Source organism: Oreochromis aureus, linkage group 10, assembly GCF_013358895.1.
Source record: "Oreochromis aureus strain Israel breed Guangdong linkage group 10, ZZ_aureus, whole genome shotgun sequence".
Classification (NCBI taxonomy): Eukaryota; Metazoa; Chordata; class Actinopteri; order Cichliformes; family Cichlidae; genus Oreochromis; species Oreochromis aureus.
The window spans coordinates 13679239-13706776 of NC_052951.1; the positions used below are offsets into that span (position 1 = coordinate 13679239).

Sequence of the window (27538 nt, forward strand, 5' to 3'; positions counted from 1 at the left end):
GTGTGGTGTTTTGCACAGCATGCTTTTTAAAATGCATTGTGGTTTTACGACACTTCCCGCTGGTAAGAGACGGGATGTGATGCTAATTGGACATTTCACTCACCCATGTAACCCGAGAAGACAAGTGTGGGCAGCACGTCAAGAAAATAATAATAATATGAAAATAAATAAATATTTAAGAGGAAAAAAACCCCACTCACCTTCATCTGCAGTCGACAGAAGAGCCCAGTCCAGGAAGATGCACCCCAGCAGGACAATGCTCTGGTATATCAGCTCCATGGTGTCGTTACCAGAAGGTGAAAAATGAAGCGACTTGAATTAAAAACCAAGTGGCGCTGGCAGCCACTCGACTGGCAGCTCGGCTGTGCACCCACTGACCGAAAACCAGTCCGCATTTAAATTGGACTTCAGTTCAGGAAAAGCCTCGACACTGTGCCGCAGAGAGAAAGCACACTTTGACTAACGCCTGTCCGTGCGTGGCTCCGTTGACAGTGAGCGTTTATAAGCAGGCTCAAAACTTGTCCAACTTTGTGTTGTGGTGAAAGTCTAGAAAAAACAAACACACAAGGAAGAAACAAACCGCGGTGCTGCAACTCCTCGTGAGGCTCAGCCCTCTGTCAGCACACGGGCTGCATGGTTGAGAAAAAAACTTGTATGCTCGGCTTAATAAGCTCTTTGTGCACCACACGACTTCTCCCCCTAAAAAAGAGAAAGATTCTCCCCCCTCAGCTCGATGACCGAGCAGACCGCAACCAGGGCACCTCACTGCATATCTGTTAGATGCACATTTAGTCCTCACATAGCAGTCGCTTCATACCTTCTTCCACATCTCCACGTTCGGAAAAAAATCCAGGGAAAAAAGTCTGATTTGATTTCCTTTTTTTAATTCCTTCAGCAACCAGACTATTTGGCTGCGGGGGGAAAAAAAACCCCAACGAAAGGTGGTGGGGATATATTGCGCGACAGGTCTAAGCTGGCCTGGTTTTACTCGAAAAATTAGACTGAAACTGGAAGAAAACGTCTACTTTGTATTCTGAGTAAGTCAGCGAACTGAATGTGCGCTGGATATCAAAAGTTGGGCGCTCGTGGCTCTGACTACTGTACGCTGGTCACCAAGGACTTCAACACCGCATCAAACCCAGAGTCGAATGGCACGGGCAAGCTCCGCCCACTCTCGTTACCATAACAGCAGCGTCAAAAGCGTAGGTCAAAAGAAAGTTATGGAATTTCCGGCAAGCACCTTCAAAATAAAATTATATAAACCGATAGCGTTTTATACGAGTGAACCAGCAAGTTGGGAAAAGGGGGATCTAAATAGAGAATACATGACCTTTAACATGATTCATAACTTACCATTCATTGTCTTGACAAATAATTTCCTATTTGCAAACTGATGTATTCGGTGTCTGTATGATAACATGTTTGTATTTCACACATTTGTTGAATAAAAATATCTTAAAACATGAGCTTATTTGTAGCGCTATAGGAAGCACTTCATTTCTTTGCGCATCTCAGTTTCGCACTCAGCTGGTATCTTGTTTTTTTTCTGGAATGCCTTTATTTTGACAAAAATTTAACACGATTTCCGGTGTCGCTTAGATTACTTTCATGAGCGTCTTGACTCCAAAACTACAATTAATTCCGTCCTATTGCAAACGCTGGCATGCAGTTTTTGTAAACTGTGCTGTAGATAAAATCAGCAGGAAGTTGGCGGTACTTATAATCCAGCCCAACAGACTCCAGCCAATATTCCTTAAATTAATCCCCATGAATAAGAAATCAGTGTGTTTGGACAAAATAGAGAGGACAATTTTTGAGCCTTTATTGCCTTTAAGCAGCAGGGAGGGATATTAACCTGTATGTATGTAAGTATGATGGAATCGAGCTAAGGTCTGAAAGAATGCTAAAGAATACGAAATGATGATGGATCAGCTCAGTACTACTTCACCTGATTCATGATGCAACTTTTCTGCAATATGGCCTTTGGCTATTAGAAGTTGTGTTCTCTTTTAAAAAAAAAAAAAAGGATTAGAAATCTGGCGCATGAATTTGTAACATCTCTCTGTCCATTTTGAAGCGCATATGTTCTCTGACATCTCTCCACGAGATGTGCCAGTACTTAAGTAATGAAATGTGCCACGGATCCGCCTGTTCTTCTGTAAGTTCAGTCATTTTGACCACAGTGTGATTTCAAGAGAGATAATAACATTGCTAAATCACAGCACTGGTGTTTGAGCACAACCTATTTTCTTATTTAATTAATGGCTGTTTTTTTCTGGGAAGAAAGACAGCAGCATAAACAAGAGAAAATGCATATTTTAAATCTAAATGACAAAATGTAAATCAGACATTAGCATTTCAAGCTTGCTAACAAGGCCAGACCAATGCTTAATTTGGGCAGGGCGAGACCAGCAATTCCTGTTCTCCTGGGGTCAGCTGTTTCTTTTTTGTTTTTGTTGATGTAATGTCTGTAAAGCGGAATAATTAAGTAAAACATTTGGGTTACTGTACATCCACTTCCAACCATTAAATGATCCATCCCATTGACAACACAGCACATGGTATATCACCCAAAATCTGACTCAATCGAACTAGTATACAAATGTCAGTGGATGGATTGTGACGATGTGCAAACATCTGTAATGAGCTATATGTGAACATGATGAAGAGAAGGGGTCTATGTTCTACATATCGTGTGCACAACAGTAGTATTTGTTTACTTGCTGTGAAAGTTGTTTGGAAAATATAAAGGTCAAATGTTAGAAAAAGCATTGTCTGCATCTCTGTGGATCTCACTGGAGCGCAAATATCGTACAAGCAAAAAGTCAACAACTCATCCCAACTCAGTAACAAAGCCTTTTGCACATTTTATAGGCTAAGAGTCAAACTTTATTTCTGTTGGTTTGTCTGTTATATACAGTAAGTGGTCAGAGGGTCCAGACAGCATGCATTCAGATGCTGCTTGAGGGTGTCCATATCATCAAAGCTGTCATATTTACTGTATTCAGTGCATGAAATTCTTCTTCCTAAAGAAGGCTCTCACTTCCAGCATCAGGAAGATGCAATGGGAGCTTCAACAGGAAAACATAAAATGAGAAATGTCCTTGTGAAGTTCAATTTGTCTTTAAAATATAAATCTAAAACTTCTAAGACCTCCAGAGTGTGAGCCAGAGGAGCCTTTAGACCAGAATGACCCACTAAAGGTAGAAAACAAAGCTATTTGTCAGCTGTGTTTTTTTCACACCCCGTTTATTGTCGACGCCGCTGTGTTAGGACATCTGAATGTCATCCCTGTTTCAGTGATTGCCATGAAGTGTTCAAAACCTGTAAAAATGCAGAGCTTTGTGAGACTAGTAGAGCTAGTTGTTTTGAGGGTTCAAACATAGAAGTGAGCAGAAGATGTACTTGGATAAATGTTATGGAGCCATAAAAACGTTCCTGCCAGACTTGTGACAGTGTTGATGTTGTACGTAAAAACGCACTCATAGCAGGTCATTTTACTTTCTTTGGCAAAGCGATGACACTTCACAGTCACAGAGAATTCACTGAAGCTGTTAGCTTGTCAGCTGGTTAGTCCTTTCGGTCTAGAATAAAAACTGGATGTAAAGCTGCAAAAATCATCACCACAAAGCAAAAAATCATACCGACCTCAGCGGTGTTTTCACTTTTCCCTCAGCATTAACCTTGAGGTGACCGCTTTCTATCTTTTTTGTGTAAAATGTGTCAAAAAAAGTGGAAAACCGAAATATTTGTTTTTAAAACATCGAACATGTGATGTATCTTACTGACCTCACTGACACTGGTGATGTCATAGACTGTATATAAAGCATGAATGCCACACTGCCCACATCTTGGTTTTTGAAGCCAAGTCTGAGAAACCAAAAACACTGCTTATCCAGTAGCAACTTGTCACTCACAAGTATAGCCACACCCTAAAGCATACTCGGCTTAATCATACGTTTTTACTCTAAATAGCACCATCATTTACAAAATAGACACCTTGCTGTATTAGATGGAACTTCAAACTAGCAATTGAGACAAGAAAGTCATCAGGTACATGTTTATGGAGGTATTAAACTAAGGGAGAAGTAGGAGAATTTGATCATAGAGGTTTGTAGAATAAAATGAGAGCGATTACTCCCTGGTGGCCATTAGAAAGAATGCAAACTAAATGCACTTCACCTTTCAGACCCAGAATCTGGACCCGTCTGTGGATCTTAGATAATCAACTTTGCTGATCTGAAGTATTCCTTCTGCACAACTCTGGCTGAAAGCTTTTAGTTTCCCTATGCATACACATTTTGTTTAACGTTTGGCATTCTGCATTTTTCTAAAGATCACTTAACTAATCATTTGATGGTCCAAGGATGTCAAATCACCTTGCAGTCAATAGCAGATCAAATTTTAGCTGATCTTTAGCATCCTCAGGTTTGTCTAAGTCCGGTCAGCCTGACATTCAGTAGATGTGAAATGTTTTCACAGTGACATAATGACACAGAGCATGTAATGAGCTAAAGAGCTATTTAAGCATCAGGAACAAGTGGTAAAAATGCACATTAACATTTTGTAAGCCAAGCTCTACTGGCAGAGCCACGCACGAGCTTCTATCTTGACTCACTGCACAATCGGGTATTTTCAGCTCTGCTTCTCTTCCTTTTCTGAAGCGACAGAACAGGAGCCGTCCACAAATGCCCTAAAAAGTCTGTATGCTTTCATTATCTATTATTTTCCAGCTGTACACATGTGCATTTAGTATTTTGTGTATTACTCAGTAGGCAAACGGGGGTATTAAGCAGAAATTTAAAAATGCAAATGCTGGCATGTTTCTGTAGGCCATCATCCTAATTCTGGCATCGTACCTCATCACTGATACTACAAAATGAAACGTGTGCATTTGGCTCAGGTAACATTATAAGCTTTCACGGGTTAAGCTCTGTTTTTGCAGATGCAGCTTAGTAAAAGTGACACCACAAGGCTGTACTCTGAAATCGCTGTCGTTCTCTCGGGTCGGCAAAACCTCACGGTGCAAAATTAAAATCTTTTCCACGTCGCTGTTTTTCGGCTAAATAAGCACGAGGTAAAATTTCTCACAAACCGCCCTTCCTCACTTTAATTGGGTGCGCATGGGTATTCAGTTTGTTTTTTGTCTCTTTTTCAAGAGAAGTAAAATCACAATCCATTTCAAATCATTATCACAAAAAGAAACAAGGGAAAAAAACACATACAAATATTTTTGATGGTTGTCTTGACTGCACTGTGTGTGTGTGTGTGTTTTTTTTAATGAGCCTTTAAGACTCAGAGAAAAGCAAAGGAACCCATTAGACTTAACTGCAGGAGGAGTTATTATCTTGGTCTAGGGATTTGGGATGACAGCTGTTTTCACACCGGCGTAAAGTGGCATCGTAATGGCAAAAATCCTGCACCACACCCTGCCCATCACCGGTCTGAGGATGAATCATCTCATCTTCATGCAGACAGTCTGATACATGGATAAAGAGCAATGAAGCATCCAAAGTGACATCATCCAGATTTACTAATACGGCACATGATAAACAATAGAGACACGAACAATTGAGCAATGAACTCAAAGTCATCCTGCACAAACAGCTAGGCTGGCACCAGGTGGGGCCTCGGGGGTGCAAGAGCATAACAAGGATAAGAAGGGATCAGTCAAACACAGCGGGCTGGTATGAAATATGAACGAGGAGGAATGGCTCTGCGTTTGATCCTCCACTTCAGGCTGCCGCTGTCATGTTGTAATTAAGGTAACAAATGATACTGACAGTCGTCTGTTAGAGCCGTATGTTTGGCTGTGTGACTGAAACATCTCGGTGAAGCATGCCTATCGCTGACTGTTCCTGGTGAATTTTTTTAAGACTCCTGGATGCCTGCTATATTATCATGTAGATGTAAGAGGATTAGCTTAACTAAAGAGTTACAGCTGTTCAGACGAATACAGGCACACCTTTCTGACAGCTCATGCAACTGTAAAAAAAAAAAGAAGAAGAAAAAAAGTGGGCCTATCTACTGAAAATATCCCACTGTTTTCGTAAGGCTACCCCTGCTGAAGTTAGGACTAAAAGTAAAGGTTCCAGGAAGACCACAGGAGGGGGCCTTCAGGTCCGCTGATAATATTGGCTTTAAGTTGTGCGATAGCTTGTGTTGTACTGAAATGCTTCACCGGTTTCCCCGTACAGAAGTTCAGAGGTTTGGAGGTTGCTTTGAATACCTAGGAAAAAAAATAAATTCTCAGTTGAATCTTCTTTCCAGCACTCGCACGTCAGCTGTTCTTTCATCCAAATCCAGCCCTGTCACTGCAGCTCTGGACCCCGGCAACAGGTAAAAAGAGGCACTGCTCCCTCATCGGCCCATTGTGAAGCCCACTGTGAATAATTGCTGGTGGAACGCGACAGACTTGCAACTCGTAATGACTATAGGCTCCATTGCACAGTTATAAGATCAAACAGTCTAACGATTAATTTCCTTCCACCAGATTTCACATTCTTCATATTTGGAGAGAAATTTGATTCTAATAACTGGCATGATTTAATTATTACATTTGGAAGCGTTCATTCCTCATCCCTCTGTCGTGGCTCTGCCAGAAATCTGGTTTGGTCCCAGTGTTTCTGTCTCTCTTGCATTCTCCCTTCTGTTTCTGTGGGTGTTTCTGTGTATCTCTGTGTGTTTGCGTTTCCCTGGCCATGGCCACTCCTTTCCCTGCCCGAGGTCCCTGCGGCTGCCACACCTGCACGTCCTCTTTCAGTCAGCTTCAGCGGCACACCGACCCCTCGGCACTCCTCCGAGGCAGATCGCACGGTCACCTCCGCTGAGCCTCCTGTGTGTGCCAACTCGCCTGTCTGCTCACTGTCATCTGCTTGTCTGCAGACAGATGACCACCAAACCATTCTCTTCGCCCACCTCCCTGCTCAATCACTCCCTCGCTGCTCAATGCATTACTCTCCAGCTCGCCATTTAAAGACTACTCACTCCTCAGCCTCTACTCAGTCCACCATCTCTCAGTCAATAAATCTCTTAGACGTTTTCCCCTTGACTTTGTGCTGCTTTTGGGTCCAAGTCATTGGTAAATCATAGCACCCTTTTTTGTTTAAAAGGACCCCCCCCTCCCATCCTGGCAGTAAGACGGGATACATGCACTGGAGTGTTTGTACATCTGCAAATCAGGGTTGCAAACCATGAATCACTTTAATGATTAAAGAGAGAGTTTATTCACGGAGTCGGTTTCTTAATTAGGAGGAAATTTCAAATTCTAACTTTGAAGTAAGCAACTTAATTTTGTTGTTTTTTTCCCCCTCTTCTCTCTCCCCGCATCTATCCATCTGTCAGGCATCTGGCTTCTTCGAGAGTCCAACTGTGCATTCTTACACCAGCTTGTGGGTATATGCATTGCGTGCCTTGGTACATGAAGTAGACATGATGACTGATAGGAGGATAACAGAATCATGTGGATGTTAGTAACCTGATGGCTGTAAGACTTCACCGTTTTGTCAGCTCGAATCCTGTTTATGGTCTTTGATGGATGTTCTCTCATCCTTCTGCCTGATTCTGTTTGTCACTTGTAGTTATAATACATCAGGCACTGGGCTCGGGTCAGATAGAATAACAATGTTCTGTATTTCAGGAACCGAATAAGTGGTTTAAGATAAAATGTAATTTAAACCACTTAACTTCTTTCAATAACTCTTATTAAGCTTTACAATGGTGATATGTTTTGATTCTGCTCAAAGCCGGGATATCTTAGGGAAAATGGGATTTACACAAGCACAAACAAAAGTTCAGTGGGTTGCTTGGCTGCACAGCAGGAGTTTGTAATGACCTGCCCATTGGCAAGTCAGTAAGCTTAAAAGCTTTCTGGATTTTTTTTTTATTTTGCCAAAGGCCTTTTTTATTAAGCCGCGATAGTTAATTTGTGGCTTCATAATAAGAAATAAATTCAGAGTTCATGAAGAGAACGAGCTCAGGTAATAAATAAATGTGGAATTTGCGAGTTTCTATTCCAAAGAGGTTAAGCAATCACGGGGATATAGCATCACACAATCTGAATGTGTACCTACACGCACGCACGCACTGCAGCATATCATGCGATCAAAAGAAGGGATCCTCGTGATTGTGTGCTTTTCTAAAGAGAAAATGGTTCCCCCGATGAGTGAAGGCAGGGTGGGGAAGCAACCAGCAAATAAGAGCCAGAGCAAGTCTGTGCAAATACATCTGAGAGGAGCTTGTGTAAGCAGCTGTAAATGGAGAATGAGTGCCCTCCTCTGGCCGGACTGCTGTTTTCTTGCAAGTCTTCACCTGTGGAACTGGGGTGGGTGTGGGGTGGGAATCCAACTATTAACAGGAACAAGCGAACAAAGGAAAAAAAGAAGGCTGCTGAGTCCATTTTCAGAAAGCATTTTTTAAATTAATTTTTATTATTTTATAGCTAATTTACAACAAGCGCTTCACTGAACTGGAACATTTTATTTTGCTTGATACTGTCATTGTTAAATATATTTTTCTGCATCAGCTGACTCTGTTGTAACTTTGTAATCAGTCTTTTCTGTAAAAATTCATATACTTTATAAGGAATATCACACTATGATAAGGATGGCTGAGAGAGATATTAAGAAATACACTGAACCCTCAAATAAAGAAACCCAAAACATATTGTTCAATTCATGGATGTGTCGCGGTGTGTCGTAGTTTCCGTGAGTTCTCTCTATGTGTAAATGTTAAATGCATGTGTGTGGACGTGCTGATATCTCCTTGCGTGTGTCGTTTCTGTGTTTGAGCAGTTAGAAACTGGGCTGTGGCTCTGATGGATGCTGCACTTGCACCAATTTAGCAGTGTGAACGGCTAAAACCTAAACCCACACGGCACTCCAACAACATATTTACAGCATTTCTGGCCAAGACCCGAGAGTTCTCTCAATGTGAAAAAATACAAAAATATACAGACATGTTATGCAACTAGTGACAGTTCTGAATAAATCATATATATATATGTATATATAGATATATACATATATATATATTTCAAACAGAAATTGATAGTCGTCATTCACAAGCTTCAGCTATTCCAAACTGAGCCGACAGAAGCATGTGAGCATAAAGTAAACAAATATAAATATGAATGGTCACTTCCATCGATACTTCCACCTTTACTCTTTTAATTCAGAACAAATCATAAGTAAATACAAAACACATGCTCTTAAAATCTTGACATGGGGTCCTCCTGCTTTCGCTCGCCATCTTTATCCCGCTGATACCTGTAGCATATAATGCCGTCAGTGCAAACTTTATACAGTTTAAATCTTAGGCCCATAAAACCATCTTCATTGCATAACATCATAGCAGTATTGCACTACATCTTCGTGTGCGTGTCTCGCTCTCTCACTCACACACACACACACACATTACAACCATAAGGATGGATGTTCCCATATAGCATCGCTTCTATTTTATACACGACACGCGCTTTCTTGCCACTCTCGCACGCAAGCGGCAAACACATACGCACACAGTCACACAGACGCACGCAGCTGCATTGCACATGTGTTTCAGTTCGTCTTCAGCGCGTACGAGAACACGTTACGTGTTGTCACTTCTAGTGTGAGGTCTGCTTAACGTTGACTTCAATGGTTCAGTTAGTTGTGTGTAGCTTTCTGCTGCGCTTTGCAACACAAAAAATGGGATTGTGTGTAAATCCAAAAACCAAACTGCAATATTACCCCCCCCCCAAAAAAATCAATGGAATATCATTTGGAAATGTTGATTTTTTTTTTTACAGACTTAATCCCGTTAGAAATTGTCATAAAAAAGATATATATGCATATATATATATTTATATATATAGGCTATTTATTTGTTAAACATGACTTAGCTTTAATTTGTGTGGACACAAGAAGCAGGGAAAACTGGAAGAGAGAGAAAGGATAAAAGGACCTGTTCCTCCCACACAGAGGAGTCCCCGCACATGAACGAGCACCACCGTGCACACGCAGACACACACACTTACACACACACATACGCCATGGCTTTTAACTGCGACCACTGGAGACGGCGTGTACGTCTGCGGCAGGGGAAGGGGGGCATCTTTTGGAAGAATGACCGATGAGTTTGCTGTGGTGCGATGAAGCTAAGAGCTCTGCTGTTTGTGCCTAGAGAGATAACATTCATCCTGGATGCTGACTAGCAGGTCAGAACAGCCAATCCGCCTGTAGAGGTGTGCTAGGTTACAGCTGAGTTTACGACCCTACGATTGTGTGTGTGTGTGTGTGTGTGTGTATGCCGCTGTAAGGGAGTGAAGGTGTGTGTGTGTGTGGGTGCATGAGTGCATGTGTGCATAAGAGAGTTGAGGCTAAACTACACGCCAGAGCATCTAGTATGCTCAGCACTGGCCTCTCATGACCATAATCACATGATCATGTCTCTCTTCTCTTCTTGAGACATGCTAAAAAATCCATACTCCTTCACTTTTTTCTCCTTCCTTTAGATTATTATCATTATTTTTTTCCTTTGTTTTTCTCTCCTCTCTCCGTTGTCTTCGAGGATGCATGCAGAAATTCAGCGTATGAGGTTTTTAGCAATATAATTATTTGAACTGCCTTTAAATAATGCCTTGCAATATTCAACATGTGGTGACCCGAACAAACGTCAGTCTTGGCCACTGAGGTGTTATTCTGAGTTCACACCCAGAACCAAGATGAGAATCACAAAAAGAAAAAAATAAAGAAAAAGAAAAAAAAAAGGCGGGTCTTTGCTGAGAAAGGACTCCTGGTCACGCGGGACTCAGCTGGATCTGGGCCCCCTGTTCTCGGTCTTCCCCGTTCCCGTCCTGAAACAAGGCAGAGCTGGCAGGACGAGGAGGACAGAAAGCCAGGAGGTGTTATAAAAAGAGTGGCCACTGTCTTTTGTTTTGTTTGAGAGTGAGGGGGGGACCTCCATCTGAGACATCGGTGCACTGAGGTGTTCAATGTCGGCATGAGACTCGAGATGGCTCTGTAGGTGAGGCGACAGCACCTCAGGGTCCATCTCTGCAAGGTCATCCTTTATTTTCTTTCCAACCCTGCTCAGAATTAATGTCTCATGTCCACATACATCTAGACTGTTGTGTTGAGCTCCAGGTGACGTGGGCTGCAGTTCACACCCGGCATCAAAATGCAACTGAAATCCGCCTCAAATAGTCACTTCGTTTGCTCCCTATCTGGTGGGAAAGTGCACCTGTATCCAAACACAGGTTAAACACATTACATATACACAAGTTATTAACTGTGATTTGGATATTTGCATCCCCCCCACCCCCACCAGCACCCAGTTTAGGGTGCAGTCACAGCTGCATCTAGAGCTGTCCACTTGTGTATCCGAGATGCATTTTAATGCAAAGTGTGAACTGGGTCGGCTTCATTATAGTGGGATACTGGTTTAGTCTTTTCTCTCAGTCTCTTTATACATCGCTGCATTTACATCTGTGTCAGAGTCTCTCTCCTTTTTATTTTTTGGTATCGTTCTTTGCCTCACGGTGTCGCTGTGTTTTGTCTTAGTATGCGTTTATCTCTCTGTGTCATTCTCAGTGATTGCCTAAGCACTGACTTTGCTGGAGGACAGACAGGCAGGCAGGCGAGGCTGGCTTGGCTGTGAGGGTGAAGGGTGGCGGTCGGTCGGTGGTTGTGAGGGAGGGGTGGTCGAGCGGGTGCAGCATCACAGCCTCTCCCGAGTGGGGATCCAGATGTAAGGCCCTGATTGCTCCTCAATCACTGTCTTTACTTTGTGGTAGACCTCTTCAAAGCTGTCCCCTTCCACGACAGCTGCAGCGGGACACAGCATGCGCGACAGAAGGAGAGAAAAGAAAAGAACAAAGAGAACAAGGAATGGGTTAAAGAAAAAAATGACACAGGCAGCAGGAAATTAAGAGAAAAGAGCAAAGACAGGAGATGAAATTGAAACATTGGTTGGGCGGTGGCGTGGGGATAAAGAGAAACAGGGGAAATGACAATTTAAGATATAATCAATTATGAATATAGTTTTACAATCTGTGTACGACATCAAAGAAGAGGCACATTTACATCAGCTAAGTAGTTCTACACAGTTTCCCACGTGCTTTGAGTGGTTGATGAAATGTCACACACCCCCACTGTTCATGATTTGTTAGAAATTGTAGACAGCGTTGAATTTGCTGTGAAACCTAACATTCATATTCTGCCAACTGCTGAGATTTGCCCTAAATGCATCGCTTAAATGTTGAAATGCCCTGAGTCCTCCCAAAAGGCCTTTTTCTTATTCAGATCCTTCAGTCGTGCCAGTACAAACGGGAACGCGGAGCCCGGTCGCTGGCATTTGTTGGCATTAAACAAAAAAAATCTACGAGAACTACAAGAGGAAGTTTGATCACCTTCTAAAGTGTGCGTGGGAGCGCCAGCAAAACATGGTCAACCTGTTGTTTCTACAATCTTGTAATGATAAAAGAGATGATTTTTTTTACATATCAAATAGATTATGAGTAATCCTACATTTGAGTGCAAACACAGATGCATAAAATCCTGTTTTTCCATCTGGTTCTGCCAAAACCTAAATGCTAAGAATACAGTGGATAGTCAGTGCATTAAAAAAAGCTTACTTTTTTGTTGACTTTACATTTAAAATGTCCATGTAATTTTGTTATATAAGTACAATCTAAAACCAAACCTCGTGCACATGTGATTGCTGCATGCTCTTACCGGTAAAACACTCTAGGAAGTCTTGTTCTAGTTTGAGGGCTCGGTCCATTCCTTTCCTGGCCTGCTCCTCTGTCAGGCGAGTGTTGATTTCTCTGTTAATCAAATCAAATAAATATAAAATCACACCTGCTTTCAAGCTGTAAAGAATAATCATCGTCAGAAATTATTTTTCTAAATGCATATAGAAGATTTGAGCACATACAGGACATTCTCCAGCGACTTGGGCCGCACAAAGATGGCAATTGGGTGAAGCTGAGCTGCTTGTAGTCTGCGCACAGCGTTGGCTGAGACATCCAGGATGCAGTGTTTCCCCTGCTGCTCATGCATGCAAGCAAGAACAGAAATGATAAGTAAATACAAAAATGGAATCTTATTTTAGTAATGAATATTGTAGGTTAATTGAGCCACAAGAGATTGCAGCTTATTACTTAAACGGAGCATTGCTTTTATAAAACTCAAAGTGTTTTTAGTGCAAACGCATTCATCATACTTAAAGGGGTAAGGGTTTTTTTTTTTCCATGTCTTTTAGTATTATTTATCTACAGTGTTTGGCGTCGGTTTTGAAGAGATATCTGCCATCACCTGAATACTATGGACTTAAATATTTGCCTTGTGGTGCTTCAAGCTCCTAAAAACTGTGATTTTGTGGTTTCTGAAAGAAGCGTTACTAGTGATTTTTCACCACACAGCCCAAGTGCTATTTAGTATATTATACATGATAGAAGGTCGAGTCTGCACATATCTACTCAAACCCAAACCCATTTAGATGAATAAAAAGCAGGTATAGAGGTAAAATATGTAAATATATTTTCAGGGTAAACTGTTCCTTTAAGTAATGTCCTTGTGCCTGACTTCATACTCTGAGTAGTGGTTTTTATGGCATTATTTTTCAATATCTCAGTGAATCTGGAGGTAATGATCCCATTTTATAAAACCCATTATCCAACACGCTGCTGCACACCTGCTCAGCCACCTCACGGACACTCTGGACACTCGTGCCGTACAGGTGACTGTTGTACTGTCCGGCCTCGATGAACCGGTGGCTCTGGATGTCCTTCTCCATCTGTTCCCTGGAGGACACAAAGTGATAGTCTCGCCCGTCCACCTCATACTCCCTCTTGGGCCGCGTGGTGTCTGTTAAACAGAACAGAAAGCGCACCTCATTTTGAATCTCAGCATTACCTCTGTCTGATGCACTGCGCACACATCGCTTTAATATTGTCGCATTTTGCAGCGGCGGCAGCAAGTGAAAACTGGCGAACACATCTGTCTCCGAGACTGACAGCGTAATTACTTACGTGGGACACAAGATCCAAACTTATCGGGGAACTCAGACAACAGGTCATCATTTATCCTGTCCTTCACAGGACCCAGAATGATGATGGGCCTTGCATAATGTACTTATCATAAAGAGAATGAAAGGATAAAGAGAGAGCGGGATCATTCACAAAAGAGAAAATCAAAACAATGGAAATTGATATAAAAGCCTGAAAGATCAGACTTCACCTTACCTTCCACTTGGGTAACTGTCTCATAACTGTGTGAGGCTTTATCTCTCCCTGGTGACAGAACACAGAAGCGTTCGGTTTCTTTTTGCCTTCTTAAAAATGACACGTTTGCATCGGCATGCGTGTGTTTATACTTATATGCAGTGCAGATGATGTATTTTCAAAGGTGGCAGCAAATGTATGAGATCTCATTATTGGCAAGGTGTTCGACGTAATGTGTGCTTTGGATTACAGCCTTCTGGGAAATATTGAAGGAGAAGTCTTAGATTCATATCTGGCAGTCAACGTGCTGCTCAAATAATAGTGGAGAGGCATTTAGAGATATCAGCAATGCCAAAAGTAGAGCAAAGGTGACGATAAGACTGCTTTGTTCACACATTTGTTTTAGTTCCTGCTACTTGCACCTTTAATGGATATTACTAATCTCCTAATGGATGTAAAAGAGCATGCCACCGAATTACCTTGTGTGCTCAAGCTGTCCCGACCAAGGTCCTGTAACAGAGACAAGAGCAGATATTTACCGATCAGGCCACAGTTTGAATGAATTCCCCTCCTTCAGAAAGCTATAATGAACTAACATACCCTCTCTTTGGTGTTAACACGAGACCACTCTTTTCTTTCCACCCTGTAAAGAAGAGCAGGAAGAAAAAGAATGTGTGACAAAGGTGAGACAACCTGTCATTAGCGCCGAGCTGCGGCGCTTTACTCTACATTTCAGTTAGTTTGCTACATATAAAGTGTCTGACCTGTGCTTGCTGGGGATGAAGCCAACCTCTTCAGCCTCATTCTGCGGGCTGACCTTACGGGCCTGCCACCACTCTTCATCTCCGCAGTCCAACACGTGCAGCACGTCTCCAAACTTGAACCCAAGTGCTTGACTGAGAAAGCCACAGTCGGCAGTTTTATCATAGTCAAAAAGAGCCCTGGAAGAAAAGAGGATTTCAATTAGACATTTCATAAAAAGCCTTTAAATATCTTTTTTTTTAAAGCCACAGATATTCCAAATAGTGCGCTTTTAGTATATTTTAACTTGCATCGTGATAACAGAAACATCCATACAGTTGGAAACGTTACATTGTAAGAGATGTGTGCTAAAAAAAAAGAAGTTTTGAATTTTAACAAGTGTGCTGACTAAATGGAGCGAGAGGACCAGAAACATGCTTGACATTTTCATAAAGACAAAACCCTAAGTGGATAGGAATAAAACATTGGGGGTACGCTGCTATACTGGCATTTTTAAAAATAATTGTTTTCAGCCACCTGTGGCTAGCACTGAGCGCCACGCACGACTTCAGTTATTTAGAAAAGAAGAATTTGTACGAAATGTTGGATTTAGCCTAATTATGGGCTTTAAAAGCATGACTGACAGCGTTTGCTTTCCACTGACACACCGTGTGCCAGTGGACGTATAACACACTGGTGTGAATTGTAACCTTGACCTGCTTCTCTTTCCAGGATTTCTTTCTGTCGAGCAAAACATACCTTGAATACCAGCGACTAGTCCTCTCACCCGCACTTCTTATAAAGACCAGTGTGTATTCTGTGCAGTGTGATGTGGTGTTTGGATGTTGGTTTTTGGCTTAAAGTATTTCTGCAGCCTGCAGTGATTTTGAAGATAATTTGTACTACAAGTACTCTTTAGTTTGTCTTTAATAAACATAGTTAATAAGTTGGTTGGTGTAACTATTTAAAAGAAACATTTCAGAGTAAATTCAGTGTGGGTCGGTTGCTGTGTGGCTGTAGAGCTTAGTTTCGATGGATTAATCGTGACATTTTTATTTAACTGCGCAGAAAATAAAGAGCGTTTCAGTAACGTTGTGTTGACTGCTCTAAATGATTACCTTCAGTAAACACGTGAGTCTGTTGTATACACAGTAAACACAGTAATGCAATGGTGTCCTGCTGGTACTCCCTGTAAATCTAATATTGGTGGTGAATACATCAAATAGTAGCTAAATAAAGGCCCAGGAAACAGTGATTTGAGCCCTCACCAAGGGGGTTTTATTGTAAGTAAATCAACAATAATAAACACTCTAATGCTGTTAACTGAGACGATATTTGCAGACAGATACTTTACATTTTTCCTCTTCTTTCCTTCTTCCTCTTAAGGCTTGTAGCTTTTGTGATTTTTGTATGTATAGCGCTTGCCTTGTCATTTTATTTCTCTATTCTTACTTCACATTGTGTGCCTTTGAAGCCTGACTATACATTGCCTCTGATAACGCTTCTGCGGCTATAGATCCTATTGTGACTTTCAAAACTCAACATTTCAACTCAACGAGGCTTTGCAAATGTTTCTTTGTAGCAGACACAGTTGGCAGCATAATGGCGTTCAAGTGGAAGGACGGCTGAGTTCTAATAATGACATTTTCTTTTGTTAAATATGCTTGACATATTTTTGGCTTTGTGCAGGTAGATCTTTAGCTCTCTGACTCAAAATGCTTTAAACAACATTAAATTGAAGTCGGCATTATTTGAAGTATTTGAAACATCCATATGATATATGCTGCAATATAACCACTCTTATTATTGATAAAAAGCTGTGGATTTCTGCTATGCTGCATTCAAACGATGCATTAACCCAAAAACCGTATCCTCGAGCCACTTTGATCTCATCCTATAAGGCTAATATCAAAGGTAGTTTTTCTGCTTTTAGCGTGAGACCTGATGTAGAAGCCTCTCTTTGGATTACTCCTTAGCGTTGTCGTCCCAGAGCCCATGCTGCTGTTCATCAGCTGTTCCCTCAAGTCATGGATCTTAGCCTCAAAGCGACTGTACTCTGCAACAGAGAAACACAAACATATAAGATTCCATATTTTACTCTCAGACACCTAAAATGTTTGCTTCAATAACACTAAAGATCTTTCTCTTTTCCATGTCTAGTCCTTCACTGGCTGAAGCGTGGATAAATGGATTTAGCTGCAGATGTTTGATCTCTTTGTTTCAAAAAGAATCTAAATGAGAAATTACTAAGTCATTGTTTTGTTCTTAGCCTGTGGCCTACATTTCCACCTTATTTTAAAAACTAGTCCTACCATTGCATTAAGTCTTTTTATTCAAAAAATTGATTTTGAAGCTTATTTTAAAGGCCAATTTTTAGACTCATTGCTCGAACAAGTTTTGCAACGTATAAAGTTCTTTGTGAGAAGGTCTCTCAGTGGTGTTACCATCGGGTCGGTACTGTGCGATGATGGTAACTGTCTGGCCGGCGTTCTTCAGTGCTGCAGCTGCCTGTTCGTGTGTGGCCATACGCAGGTCCACGCCGTTTACCTGTCACACACATACCATGACTGTTAACACCTGACGACCCAGTGCTGCTAGGGATTACATGACTCCGTGTGAAATGAAGAAAACTGTCATTACACTGAGGATCTGATCCCCTTTGTGCAGCTCTCCGCTGAGGTCAGCTGGACCGCCTGCAAGGATGAAGGAGATAAAGATCCCCTCGCCGTCCTCTCCTCCGACGATGTTGAATCCCAAACCTGTGGAGCCTCGGTGGATCAAAACTCGACGAGGCTCTCTGAAAAAGCGATGAAGGAGACGAAATAAGTTTTATAGGGCTAAAATGCCCCCATAATAATAATAAATAAACAAGATAAAACTGCAGTTAGAGGATCATTGCTCACCTGGGAATATCATCATCTCCCATCATGCCGTGCAGAACAGGAGAAAACCGACTCGGTGAGGTGGGAGTGAGGGCTTGCGGGTAATCGGATCCGAGATAGTTCGGGTGGCTAAGTTCAGTATCCATATGGGAATATGCTGGGAAAATAAGCACAAAACCAAATGAGGTGTAACATACCAAGCACGTGGATTTTATTGTAATTTAATTTTCATGCAAACTTTTTTTCTTGGTTTCAGGTCACAGGTCGCACTGCAACTTAAGCAAACACCAGAAAAATAGAACAGGAAACACTACGGAAGTAGCGGAAAACAAAGCTGTGTTTTTGGGGAGAAAATAACATGATGAAAGTGGCAGAAACCAAAACATGCACTGAGACATGCTTCAAGATTCATCAGTGTAGTACAAGAGAAAAGGTGAAAGTGATCTGTGCTTTAATCGCATGGTTCATAAAATACTGTAGATACATGTTTGCTATTAGACGTTTACTGTTAACTTGCTATTCCATTAAGTTTTTGTCTCCCAAAAATCACGTCTGTTGTGTTTTGTAAAACTTAGTTTTGTGAAATTTATATTTCTGTTGTGTTTTATTCACTTTTCATTGTGTTTCGTCTGCTTTTACAGCATTTTTTCCTGTGTGTGTGACCTCCCAGGGACCACCACAGTTCTCACGTTGTAGAGAAAACTGGTAGAAACTGGTTCTGAACTGAGCTTTTACTATTCATAGAACTCCCACAGTCATCTCTAGCACTTAATAAGACTTTTTCTCCCTCTGTTCTATTTTTGACAGCTGCTCCAAACACAAAAACAGCAGGTCTTGTTTTTGATAGCTCAAGTTCTCTTTAATACGGGGTGAGGAAATTTGGGCAGAAGGATGGAGGCTTACTGCTGGTGAGGTCTGGAGGGTTGTACGAGTTGGTCAGGAACAGGTTGTTGGGCTTGGCCACCCTGAGGTACACCACCTCGGCTGTGTTCTTCAGAGCCCCCACCGCATCCTCGTGCATCACATCCTCCAGACACACGTTGTTCACCTGATTGTTCGCAACAAACAAGGAAACACAGGTAAGGTAACAAAGTGCAAATAAGAAGGATTTTGCGTGCGTGACTTCATTATGTGTGATACAGCAGCACTCACGGATTAGATTTAACAGAGACATTTAGCAGCTAGATTCCAGTAATGAAAGCAAAATTACAGTTTAGTCTGTGGACAGTTAATACATGTTAGGGAAAGATGTTAATAACATTAATTTTTAATGGTAGAACAATAAGTTTTAAGTGATTTATTGTAACACAGACCAGTTTGAATAATACGCTAAGTGAAGTTGCTCCACGAGAGAATCTCTCTTTGTCTAAAAGCGGGAGTCACATTCATTTCCATCCATGAGATATCAAGTGTGCCAGGCCAGTAAAACCACTTCCTAATAAAAATTCTCCCTGTTTTTTACTGTAATAAGGTACAAGATACATTTGAAAAATGTTCATATTTTATGAAGCATCCAGGAGTCTGAACCTTTTGATGTCCTCTCACCCTCAGCTTGTTGAGGTGGATCGCTGCCCATCCCTAAGCCTGGTTTTGCTAGAGGTTTCTTCCTGTTAAAAAGGGTTTTTTCCTTCCCACTGTTGTCAAGTGCTTGGGGCAACATAGGGTAGTCTGATTGTTGGGGTCTTTCTTCTACTATTTCCGGGTCTTTACCTTACAATGTAAAGTGCCTCAGGGAGACTGTTGTTGAGATTTGGCGCTATATAAATAAAATAGAATATATATCTTAAGAAAAACAATGTCGCCGACATTCAGTCAGTCTACTGTTAGTATAACCAAACGCTTTGTCAAATGCGGAAAAATCGTATCAGTCACACTTAGCAAAGCGTTCCAGATGGGACCCTGTGGAGGGCTGGTTCTGGCTCACTGACCTCATGTTTGACACCTCTGATGCAGAAATTAGAGTATAAATCGCTAAACTCAAATTGGTTTAGACGCCTTTAAAGTGGACGGGAAATGCAGGGAGAGAAATAGTTGGAATGACATGTAGAGACAAGTTCCAGCTGGTTGAGAGTTAAATCAAAGAAACTGTGGCTGCGTGGTGTTAACTGTAGGTTACAGAGAGAACACATAATGTATTTTTTAACAAATTCACAGGGAACAAAAGCATGCTGCCGCATCCCATTTCGAGTTAAAGCAACGGCTCAGACACCATTTAGTGGGAACAGCACCATTTTGAAGCTGGTGGTGTTGAGCTGTGTGTTCCCCAGCAGGTGGCAGTAATGCTGCTTCGAAATCACTCTGGCATTGCTGTAGTTAAGGCTCACTCCATCCTACACATCTGTTAACATATTAATGACTGTAATGTCAAACCATGAAAACTGAGAGCTGTAATTTATCTTGGCTCTTGATACACCAGTGCCTCATATGTGCGCAATGTGTGAGTGTGCATACGGGTGAACACGAGTCCATGTATGAGGACACATGTCTCTGCATGCTGGAAGCTATTATATGTGAGTGACTGACCGCTAAGATCTTGTCCCCAATCTGCAGACGCCCATCTTTATGAGCTGCTCCGCCTTCAATGATCTTAGTGACATAGATGCTGTTATCTCCTGGTATGTGCTGGTTCCCCACCCCTCCAGCAATGCTGAAACCTAATCCTGAGAAAAGGGGGAGCAGAGCGTGAGCAAAGGAGGTGCAGGTTAACACAGAGCAGATTTGCTAAATCCAGAGGGCACAGCTTAGCTGGTGCATGAGGCATCCGTAAGCCCACGCAAAAGCCTCGATGCTTTGCACCAGTCTGCGCTTGCACATACCTTTAGGCCCTTTGATGAGCTTGATTTCAGTGACTTTTTCCGCTGCTGGTTTTCTGCGGAGAACGTAGAGGCGGACGATAGCACCTGCCTCCTTAAGAGCCTCCACAGCTTGGCTATGTGTCACCTCCCTCACGTCCACATCATTCACAAATAGGATGCAATCGTTCACACTAAGAAATGGAGACAGACAGAGGGAGACTGTGGGCGCGAGAGGAAAAAATACCGCATGAGTTTTTGTTTTGGTGAAGAAGTTTGGGTGTAATCCTCCACCAGACGAGGTCAGGAACAGTCAATCTCCAGCTACAGCCGCGCTGGGGATCCAGTTTCACTGCAGACTTTTTTTTTCTCCACTTCTCAGTGACTAAGATTAAAGAGGGTATAATCTCTTGCTCTATTGATTTAGCACCGGGAGAAAGCTGCAGTATAGCTTCTTTGTGTTAACCGCTCATAAAAAATGATGACGACTTGATAGGTGAAGTGAAAGTGACAGCCTGTGTGTATAGGAGAAGCTGATTTTCAGCGATGAAATTGCTATTTTCAGACACGCACATTTTTTTCCCCCTCCAGGGCCGTGTTCTCGTGATTCCATTCATGTATTCAAAATGTATTTTATGGCCATGAAAATGATGATGCGTAAATAGGACTGAAATTATTCTTGCAGGCTGCCGGAGCTTTAACCACTGAAATACATCACTATAGCCAAATCCAAAGGGACCCAATCACAGCTGACATCTTCATGCAAATGATGTTACATCATCCGAGCTGCATATTATCTGCGAGGCTGCATGTAGGAAAGATTTAAAACATTGTCATTGTGCAGAGTAGTTTCTATCATGCAATGTTTTTTTTAGCCTCCACAGAGCATCCGTATATATTTATTGATGCACTGTGTTGATTTAAGCACAACCTTTATTAAACGTGTATGTGTAGGGGACTAAATATCCCAAATAACCTTATTTAACTGCAAAAAATAAATAAATCAGTTACCTTGATGGAAGAACCTTTTAACAATCACGTTAAAATAAGCAGATAGTAGCTTAATTAAAGGCCAAGGACAAAAAAAATACTTGCATTCAAGCAAATATGAGCATTTTCATTAGGTTTTCTTCAAACTCATCATTCCAGATGGATGTTTATAGGTCTAGTGTAAAGAAGACGATGCGTCTGTGTTAAAGCACAGTCACAGAAATGGATCGTAAGTGTTGTTTTTTTCCCACAGAAAGGCAAACTCTGTACTACATCCTATTATGAAAGTGGCAAAACATGCATATTATTACATATTCTTGCAACAAGCATGATTAGGATTCCATATTTTTTCATCTAAATTTAGGCGAGAACAGCTCTTTTCTTCCAAAAATATGTTGCAGCTTGCCGCTACATGTTTTGTCCATTAAGTGAGAGTGTGGAGATTTATGGCACTAACCTTGACAAACAAACCACATTTTAAACTTGCTTTTCCATATCATGAGTTTAAAGTGGGAACTAATTTGTCATATACAACACATTTAAACCTAACTTTACTTCTTTTAAACATGGCATCAAAATGCAAAAAGACCTTTAAACATGTCGGGGAAGAAAGTACAAACTCTTAGCTAGGCTAAGGCATGCCTTTCTTGAATTAAACAGACAGATGCTCTCACATGTAGCTCTGAAGCTGAGCAGACTGAACAAGCAACGGGTTATGTACAGTACTGTGTTACATTAGTTTGCACTTAAAAAAGAAGACGGGAGGCTTTGCTTAAGCCTCCGCTTCTCTCGTCTTGGGTTTGGGAATGTATGTGCATGCAGACTGGATTTGTGTTTATTGTAGCTCGCTGTGTGCGCTTTTACCTCAGCCGTCCATCCTGAGCAGCAGCTCCTCCAGGTATGATTTTGGTGATGAAGATGCTGGGGTCGTCGCCCACGTGAGGGTTGTCTGTTCCCCCTGCTATGCTAAAGCCCAGGCCTGAGTTACCCTACAATTCAATGCAAACAAAACAGTTATCTACATTCATGTGAAAGAGAAAGTTTTCCTGTGACTGCGTGCAGTCCTGTGAAAAAACAAAAAACACAGCTCTATTGAGGTCTTGCAACAGCATTTTAATAAGGCTGATGTCTGTACTTTGACTGGGACATTAAAATAGCTTCTTTTTCTCTTTTCAAGCCATTCTGTTGTAGATTTGCTGAGGTGCTTGGGATCATTGTTCTGTTTCATCATCCGTTTGGGCTTTAGCTCACGTTTGACTCTAAATTACTTTAGTAAACAGTGGAGTTTATGTTCGACCCAATGACCATGAGGTGCCTGGGTCCTGTGGCTCTAAAACAAGGCAGTGCTTGACAGTTGGCATGAGGTGTTGGGCGCTGATATGCTGTGTTTGGTTTGGGCCAAAACTTTCCACTTTGGTTTGTTTGCATAAAACTTTGCAAACCTTTACAAAGCTGTGTTGCCATGTTCTTTTTACAGAGAAGAGGATTTCTCCTGGCAACTTTTCCAAACATGCCATACTTGTTAAGTCTTTTTATAACTGTACCGTTATCAACCTAACATTTAACTCTTGGATTTTTGGAAAATTCTCTGCACAGTCTGACCTTGGGAAAGTTACAGCACTCTGTTATCACACACCTGAGTGCACCAGACCAGCAAACTGTCAAAACCTGAGCTTTTACTTATTGAAAATCACTTAATCAAGTGCATTTGATTAGCAGCACCTTGCTGCTACTTAATTCTTAAATCCCAATTGAAGCAGTGAGGTTGTACTTTTTCACTTCATCATCTGAAGGTTTCGTGTTTCCATGTCTTTGAATAACTGGATTGGCATTTATAGATATATCACTCACAGCACTTTTACATTCATGCAGTCATACAACGCTTGACTTTGACTCGCTCTAACTTTTAATCCCGATGGTGTCCATATGATAAGAATCACAGTGCAACTAGACTGTAAATGTGTAATGAGGTTTAAAAGATCACATCATGACACTCACTCTCTCCAGTGTGATTTCCTCATACTCGATTTCGCCTTCTGTCCCATTCACCTGTCAAGAAGACATCAGTTTAAGGGTGGTGTCCCTGTAGACCATTTTTGTCACAACCAGTCAGCTAAATTTTATTTCTAGCATTAGTCCCGTGGACTGGATCATCATATGTGCACTATTGACTGTCGCACTGTTCTTTCAGTCCCATCCTTCCTTCTGGATGAACAACTTGGCTCCACGTCAGCTTTACATTTGCGATTACAGTTCAAGACGACGAGGAGATTTAAGCAACTTCAGACTTCAGTGTTTTGGTGTCTGACCTAGAAAACAACTTCTCTTCATGCCGTAGTGGTGCAAAATTGCTGCTGCTGCTCTGTGATTGCAGGCATTTCCTCATCCTCTACACAACTCGTGATGATATGGTCACTGCTTTTCCTTACAGATATGCCACCGTTTCAGAACTCTGAAGCAAATTAAAGAATATTTCTATTCTGCCAAATGTATATCAAACAAAGAAAGCTAATTTAATTAAAATGGAGCAAGAATTCATCACCGTTACCGTGCAGATTAAAACAGTGTGCAAAGCCCTACCTGCAGGGTGGGAAAGGAGTGGAATTGAACTGATAATGTACAATGAATATGAAGGCAGTTAAGTTAGCCATGTGGTTAAGCCTAACGTAATAATACAATAAAGGGAAGATTAAACATAATCCTTACATATGGGGAGCCATCGAGTGTGTCAGTGTTCACGACCACTGGAGGAGTGTTTCCCTGGAGGCAGAGAGAAAGGAAACATTATTAAGAAATAATGGCAGAAATTCAAATGTGAGGCAAGTCTCGGCTGAGCTCTCAGTGTACCCTTGAAACCTGCAGTCGCAGCCAAGACTGATGACCATTTTAGCTGTAAGCTGTGATGACACTGCTCTCACTATGCTTTGGTTATCACTCTGCTAAAGGATGGAGAGCACTGCTCCTAAACCATTTGTTATCATCCGTCCATGATGGGCACAGAAATAATTCACACAGGCCCTTATACTCATGGCCATGGCTTTATTTTTGCTCTAGCTGCTAGTTGAATTACAGAGCTGATGCACTAAGTGGTCATTTCATGGATATTGCGGATCTGCCTCCTGCTCATCGTTTCAAAACAAACATCTCAGTATTTCGTACATATGGCAATGTCTGTGGAGAGTCGGAGGATGATGAAGACACGGTAAACTGGTGTAATGACAATGACACACAGCATGATTAGCCCATTTAGTATAATGCCAGCTCACTTAACGGTCGGCGATTCTGTCCAAAACCATACTGCAGCAAAGCTCACAGAGCCAGATTAAACCACAGCATTTCAACAAGTTATCCATCAGGATCAAAGTGATGCAGAAAATAGCACAAAAAGCAGCAAATCAGTGGGTGGACAGGATTTTTGGCGTGGACGTGGGTTGGATTTACCTGCCAAGAATTTTCTTCCAGCTCACCTGAAGTGTCACAGTTTATCCACGCTCTTTTATTTCACTTCAGTTTCATTCATACAGCACCAGCTCGCCACAGCAGACATCAACACTGTACTCTCATTCTTTCATCATTCTTTCTGGGATTCACTCACATCTTCAGTCTGTTGCTCTAAAATGCGAATACACTGTTGACCGACTCCCTGTGCAAACTCCATTGTTCATTTTTTGTTGTTGTTGCTGTTCTTTAGCGCACGCTGATTAGCATGGGGAAGACACTGTGCATCCAAAAGTGCTTACAGAAAAGCAAACAGCAGCACAAAATCAGCCTGCTGACCTTCACAGACCTGACAGCTCTGACACACACGAACAGCTACGCGGCCAATCCAAACACATGCGCTTTCAATAAAATGGCTTCACAATCCTAGCCAGTGATCTTTATGGGATGCAAAGGGAAGTTATTTGTTTACACTCTCTAAGACATTCAAGCTGAGCCAGAGGAAGAAGTGTTATCTGTTCATTCATATTTTCTCAGAAAACAACATCTGGATGCGATACACTGTAGAAATACATTATAGCAGTGCAGCAGCTTTTCAGCAGACTTTTAACAACAGGCATTTTGACTGATCACAGCAGGAAATGCAGATAATTTACATTTTGTTTGTAATGGTTCAGTTTCATTAGGCGTTCCATGGCGCAGCAGGAAGAGTGCAGGGCTAACTAATGACATTAATGAAGCCTTTGTTTCACTCTGTGTCCCAGAGCTAGCATGCACTATAACAACATCCTGGCACAGCAAAATTATTTCATTAATAACATTATTTATATCTGAGGAGCCAAAAAGTTCAGTGAAGCCTTTTAAACATGCTGGATGTGTGGAATTGCCCGACAACTCGGGCAATTTCACAAAACGTCAGTGCTCCTAAAGAAAAGACACAAATCTCTCTTCTGACGAGTGTTTCAACTGCTCACTGTCTGATTGCAGCATTGCCTGTGCACAGCTTCATCACGCACGGTAGCTGCATCCAGCGGTGCTACTGAACATTACGTCAAATTCATCCTTATCTGGAGAGAGAAATAATGAGTATAGCTAGCAGAAATCTAAGCCTAGTGCAGGCAATTTCCCTGCAGGGATTTTGACAGAGCTCTCTTTCTGTCTCTCCGCTCTGTCAAGTCTTTCGACATCAGGGCTGTTAGGATTTACAGCGTTTGGCTGCTCTTGCCCACCTATATTTTAACACCACCTATTCAGCCAACCCTGGCATGGCTCTATAGGCAGCACCGCCATCCATCAGCAAACAGACCCTAATGCATTTACTTTACATGCAGCAAGCTCATTTTCACAATATGCATGTGGAGATGAACAAAACAAGAAAAAAAGCAGCCGAATTAGCAGTCGTGATTTCAAAACTTCCTAAATAAAATAACACATTTCAATATTCTCACATGCACTGTACTGAAGCCAGAAAGAGAGCAGCAGGACGGTGAATTAGTGCTTTTTAATGAGCTTTTGTTGCTCATTAACAACTGTGAATCAGTGAGCTGCTGGCAGGTTTCGTAAAGTGTTTTGTAGTATAAGACTGTCATTTTTTAGGTGCCCGGTTAGATGTTTGGAGATTTCTTCTGCCTCTCCACTTGTGTCTGTTTTTTTGTGCAGGAAACAAGAGCGTTGAACTTCAGCGTCACATTATGCACATTTCTCATTTACTGTCTCCTTTAGTCATACGTATGTGGTGTGCTTGATTGTTTATTGACTGAAAGATTAAATTGCAATTCAAGCAGGACTCTGCAAATTTGCATCACTACTCACACACGGCCTGAGCAGGACTTGATTACTATTAGCAGATCTGATTACTCGATCTCACTGTGATTAAAATGTCTATTATGAGCTTTAATGGCAGCAATTTGAGAAGTAAAAAAAAATCCTGGTGCCTTTTAAATCACACAATAACACAATGCACATACTTAAAACATTTAAATAACAAAACACACTAATGTTATCTTCTGTGCCGATGACATTTTCATTAAAATCTGTGCAACTATGCTGAGGTCATACGAACAACAAACATGAAGTAAACATGTTTAAAACATGCCTACCATTTTATGATGCCGACGTTTCTTGCCCTTCCGTACATTGTTGAGGAATCGGCAGCCCATCTTTTTGGCATACCACACAGACATGAACATTGTGCTTCTGTCCTTAGATGTCAGTCACTGATATTCAATATCACACCCTGTTCAAGTCTTACAACGATATACAGACACACTGAGAGTGTGGTCAAGGTGTTTTTTTAGAGTACCCTCTGCAAGCATCTTCATTCAAATTCACCACAAAGTACCACCAAGGTATTGTTGCCAAGCGAGCCATTAGGTCTAGGCCCTGCCATAACAGTTGGCGTCCACAGTGGATCAATTAAAAGATACCTGTTTCAACTTAAGATATTACACTTGAGCTTTACATTTAACTCAGATCTAATCGAACCCTGCTGG

The 27538-nt window shown here is 41.6% G+C and overlaps 2 protein-coding genes across 4 annotated transcripts in view; both read right to left on the reverse strand.

Moving 5' to 3' along the window:
- ephb4a (eph receptor B4a) overlaps positions 1–1159 on the reverse strand; it is a 39525-nt gene extending 38366 nt beyond the window's left edge. Inside the window, exon 1 of the mRNA XM_031759982.2 lies at positions 201–1159. Within this exon, the coding sequence (XP_031615842.1) occupies positions 201–279 (79 nt within the window). The 5' untranslated portion in view covers positions 280–1159. The remainder of the gene's footprint in view (positions 1–200) is intronic.
- A 7303-nt stretch (positions 1160–8462) lies between these two features.
- The window catches only part of LOC116336192 (disks large homolog 4), a 64262-nt gene continuing 45186 nt past the window's right edge, over positions 8463–27538 (reverse strand). For all 3 annotated transcript variants that reach the window (XM_031759994.2, XM_039618127.1, XM_031759993.2), the window contains 19 exons: positions 24315–24368; positions 23607–23657; positions 22473–22597; positions 20643–20812; positions 20350–20486; positions 18730–18874; positions 17848–17983; positions 17585–17741; positions 17389–17491; positions 16886–17000; positions 14968–15144; positions 14804–14846; positions 14683–14713; positions 14225–14272; positions 14012–14113; positions 13675–13847; positions 12916–13028; positions 12714–12805; positions 8463–11804 (listed from right to left, as the gene is read on the reverse strand). In XM_031759994.2, the coding sequence (XP_031615854.1) occupies positions 11698–11804; positions 12714–12805; positions 12916–13028; positions 13675–13847; positions 14012–14113; positions 14225–14272; positions 14683–14713; positions 14804–14846; positions 14968–15144; positions 16886–17000; positions 17389–17491; positions 17585–17741; positions 17848–17983; positions 18730–18874; positions 20350–20486; positions 20643–20812; positions 22473–22597; positions 23607–23657; positions 24315–24368 (2079 nt within the window). In that variant the 3' untranslated portion in view covers positions 8463–11697. The remainder of the gene's footprint in view (positions 11805–12713; positions 12806–12915; positions 13029–13674; positions 13848–14011; positions 14114–14224; positions 14273–14682; positions 14714–14803; positions 14847–14967; positions 15145–16885; positions 17001–17388; positions 17492–17584; positions 17742–17847; positions 17984–18729; positions 18875–20349; positions 20487–20642; positions 20813–22472; positions 22598–23606; positions 23658–24314; positions 24369–27538) is intronic.